This window comes from Otolemur garnettii, unplaced genomic scaffold, assembly GCF_000181295.1.
Source record: "Otolemur garnettii isolate 467f Iridium unplaced genomic scaffold, OtoGar3 scaffold00062, whole genome shotgun sequence".
Taxonomy (NCBI): Eukaryota; Metazoa; Chordata; class Mammalia; order Primates; family Galagidae; genus Otolemur; species Otolemur garnettii.
The window spans coordinates 8,498,112-8,502,184 of record NW_003852457.1 but is presented as its reverse complement, the minus strand read 5'-3'; the positions used below and the strand labels follow the sequence as shown (position 1 = coordinate 8,502,184).

Genomic DNA, 4,073 nt, shown 5'->3' with positions numbered 1-4,073 from the left:
AAAAAAAAAAAAAAAAAAAGAACATAAAACTTAGAACTTAAAATTCCAAGTGTTAAATAAATACTTCCTAATCTTAAAACAATTGGAGGAAAGTTTATGAATAGTATATCATCTTTCTTTAAAACTGAATAGACAGGATATATTTAAATATCAGGCACCAGAATCTACTATGTCTGCTAAACAATTGACATTTTTTTTTTTTTAAGACAGAGCCTCAAGCCGTTGCCCTGGGCAGAGTGTCATGGCATCACAGCTCACAGCAACCTTCAACTCCTGGGCTCAAGCAAGTCTCCTGCCTCCGCCTCCCAAATAGCTGGGACTACAGGCACTCGCCACAACACCTGGCTATTTTTTTGGTTGCAGACATCATTGTTGTTTGGCAGGCCCAGGTTGGATTTGAACCCGCCACCTCAGGTGTATGTGGCTGTCGCTTTAGCCGCTTGAGCCACAGGCGCTGAACCTAAACAAGTTGACATTAAACCTCAGCAAATCTCTTCACAATTATCAAGCCCTAAGATTGGAGATTTATGAAGGAATTATACTTCCTTTTGTTTGAGCCATATGAAAAGAATGGGAAGAATTTTACTGAACTTGGTTTATCAAGAGAAGGCTTATTTAGGCCTATATTATTTATCTTCATAATGTCATAGGAAACTTTCTCAAATAAGCAACTTAAAAAAAGTTTTGATAAATAATAGAAATTCCTGGGATGTATGAGCAAAGTTGTTCACTTAATTAAAAATTAAGTTTTATTCTTGTGTGCATAAGAGCAAGAAGTGATGAAATTTCTAAAGAACTAGCAAAAATGCAGATAGTGAAAGATCAAATTTATCATGGAGGCAAATCCAATTTCATTGCAACAAAGTTTGTATAAATACTTATCAAATTTTTAGAGGTTGGTCTGTATAAGAATAAGGAAATCATGTTATTTTTAGAGTACATTCAGAGGCAAATGTGTAAAATTTTATATATGTGTGTGTGTGTATGTGTTTTTAGAAATACAGTCTCACTTTGTTGCCTGAACATAAGGGCAGCGGCATTAGCCTAGCTCATAGCAACATCAAGCTCCTGGGCTTAAGCTATCCTCCTGTCTCAGTCTCCCAAGTAGCTGAGATTACAGGTGTGCATCACCACACTTGGCTAATTTTTCTGTATGTTGTAGAGATGGGGTCTTGCTATGCTCAGACTAATCTTGAACTCCTGACCTCAAACAAACCTCCAGCCTCGAATTCCAAAAGTGCTGGGATTATAGGCTTGAGCTACCACACCTGGTCTATGCTTTTTTTTTTTTTTTTAAGAGACAGAGTCTCACTTTGCTGCCCTCCATAGAGTGCCGTGATATCACAACTCACAGCAACCTCCAGCTCTTGGGCTTAGGTGATTCTACCTCTGCCTCCCGCATAGCTGGGACTATAGGCATCTGCCACAATGCCTAGTTATTTTTTGTTGCAGTTTGGCCGAGGCTAGGTTTGAACTCGCCACCCTCGGTATATGGGGCCAGCGCCCTACTCACTGAGCCACAGGTGCTGCCCTATGCTGTTTTTCTAAAAAACATAAAGCATACAGGGGAACTGCATTTTTCCTATGGAAAAGACCTAACATCATTTATAGAAGAAAAACCAGATTATAACACAAGTGCTGTGTTGGAGAGACTCAGAATTCTGAGTCAAGCAATACAACAAATCAAAGGTCTGTTGGGAGTCCTAAAGATAGTATGTGCCTTTCTGAGCCTCCTGCAAGAGAGCCATTGTTTTTTAAACTGTTACAGTAAGCAGTAAATTCCAAGACCCTTAAATATTTTTGTTATTTCTGTTGCTATTAACATGAAGCTGCTATTTCAAAAACTAGCTCCTGGTGATGAAGGCTTTTGGTTCAGCATCGACTCTTAGCAGGAGGTGTGCAGAGGCAGATCAATCACATGAGATAGATTTGCACTCTCCTCCACTCTACATGCATTGGCAGATGCTATGCAGGAGAATCCCAATATACACCAAGTGGTAGAGATTTCTTCTGTCTTGAAAACTTATACAATCGAATGAAGTTAGCATGAGAAAGTTCATTCATACAAATAAAACAAGGATTCCTGACACACTACCCTGTGAATTTTTCACATATTCAGCAAATATGCTAGACTTGCTTCCAGGACCTGCTAAAATTTAAATAAATCCACTTTTTAAATATGGCAGTAGTTGATGAGCTTTGAAAAGTCTAAAACAAAAAACAGTTTTAAAAGATCTTACTTGGACTTGCAAGACACACACATGCACACCCACACGCGTCTGCGTAATGAAAGCTGCACTTATTTCAAACTCTCCACCCAGCTCTCCTGGGCATCAGCAGGACACACCTCGTGCACACAGACAGAGGGACCACAGCAGCAGAGGGCGCAGCCCTGCACACCCACCTAGACCGCCGCACAGTCCGGTAGGCACTGGGAAGAGAATGCTTTGCTTTTGAGTGTGATCTAGACCTGGATTTGGACGATGAGTGATACTTGGGAGAACGTGATCTTGTTCGAGATCTTTTTTTGTGCTTTTTCTTTTTCTTTTCTTTTTCTTCTTCTCTTGGTGGATCTTTGCTTTTGCTGGAAGACCTTTCAGGTGGTTTAGCTTCTAAAGTAGGCAGAGGTCTGCCCCCAGTTGATAGAGGACAGGGCATAGCACTGGCTTCCTAGGAACAAAGGAAAATAGGTATTAACAGGGAAAATATGACATTTAAAAATATATTTTTATGGCTTGGCACCCATAGCATAGTGGTTACGGCACCAGCCACATACGTCAAAGCTGGTGGGTTTAAGCCCAGCCTTGGCCAGCTAAACAACGACAACTGCAACAAGAAATAGCTGGGCGTTGTGGTGGGCACCTGTGGGCTACTTAGGAGGCTGAGGCAAGAGAATCGCTTAGGCCCAAAGGAGTTCGAAGTTGCTGTGAACTGTGATGCCACAGCATTCTACCCAGGGTGGCAGCTTGAGACTCTGTCTCAAAAGAAAAAACAAACAAAAAAACCCATAAATGCATCAATAGACAAAGTTATGATTTAATAAAAAATAATTTAAAAAAGATAACTCCACTGAAGTAATAGATAAATTTGCAAAAGCTTTAAAAATAAAAACTGAATATATTACCACAAAAGAAAAAATATATATAACAATTTGACATTGGATTCCTCACACCAATAATATAGCAAGGCCCATGTCTTCTCTGTGGCTATCTAAAAGGACCTCCCTGGCAGCTCTGGGAAAGTGACTCCTTGGATGCTCAAGGACTAAGCAGTCATCACCCCATTTACAGCAGCTCCTACACTAGGCTACAAGCTGCTCCATTTAATGAAAGGAACATGACTCAGCACCTGTGGCTCAAGCGGCTAAGGTGCCAGGCACATACACCTAATGTGGTGGGTTTGAATCCAGCCCGGACCTGCCAAACAACAATGATGGCTGCAACCAAAAAACAGCTGGGCATTGTGGCAGGCGCCTGTGGTCCCAGATACTTGGGAAGCGGAGGCAGGAGACTCGCTTGAGCCCAGGAGCCCACAGCTGTGAGCTGTGATGCCACAGCACTCTACCCAGGGGGATAGCTTAAGGCTCAAAAAAAAAAAAAAAAAAAAGAAAGGAGCACATAATAAAGACAATATGTTAGAAAAAGAAAACCTGTTTTCTTAAGATTCCCAAACCTCTAACATTAGGTTTTTCATGAACCTCTGTAGTACTCTGAAAATAATTTTTATTTATTTATTTAGAGACAGAGTCTCACTTTGTCACCCTCGGTAGAGTGCCATGGCATCACAGCTCACAGTAACCTCCAGCTCTTGGGCTTAGGTAATTCTCCTGCCTCACTGAGCCACAGGCACCACTCTGAAAATAATTTTTAAAGGTCTAAACCAGGGTTCTCCACCTGTGGATCATGACCCTTTTGGGAGTCAAATGACCCTTTCACAGGGGTTGCCTAAATATATCCTGCATATCAGATATTTACATTATGATACATAATAGTAGCAAAATTATGGCTTGGCGCCTGTGGCTCAAGCGGCTAAGGCGCCAGCCACATACACTTGAGGTGGCGGGTTCGAATCCC

At 41.3% G+C, this 4,073-nt stretch overlaps 1 protein-coding gene across 4 annotated transcripts in view; it reads right to left on the bottom strand.

The window, feature by feature from the left end:
• SFSWAP (splicing factor SWAP) overlaps positions 1 to 4,073 on the bottom strand; it is a 97,178-nt gene that overhangs the window by 14,040 nt on the left and 79,065 nt on the right. For all 4 annotated transcript variants that reach the window (XM_003792876.2, XM_003792875.2, XM_023514944.1 and 1 more), the window contains one exon: positions 2,405 to 2,670. In XM_003792876.2, the coding sequence (XP_003792924.1) occupies positions 2,405 to 2,670 (266 nt within the window). The remainder of the gene's footprint in view (positions 1 to 2,404; positions 2,671 to 4,073) is intronic.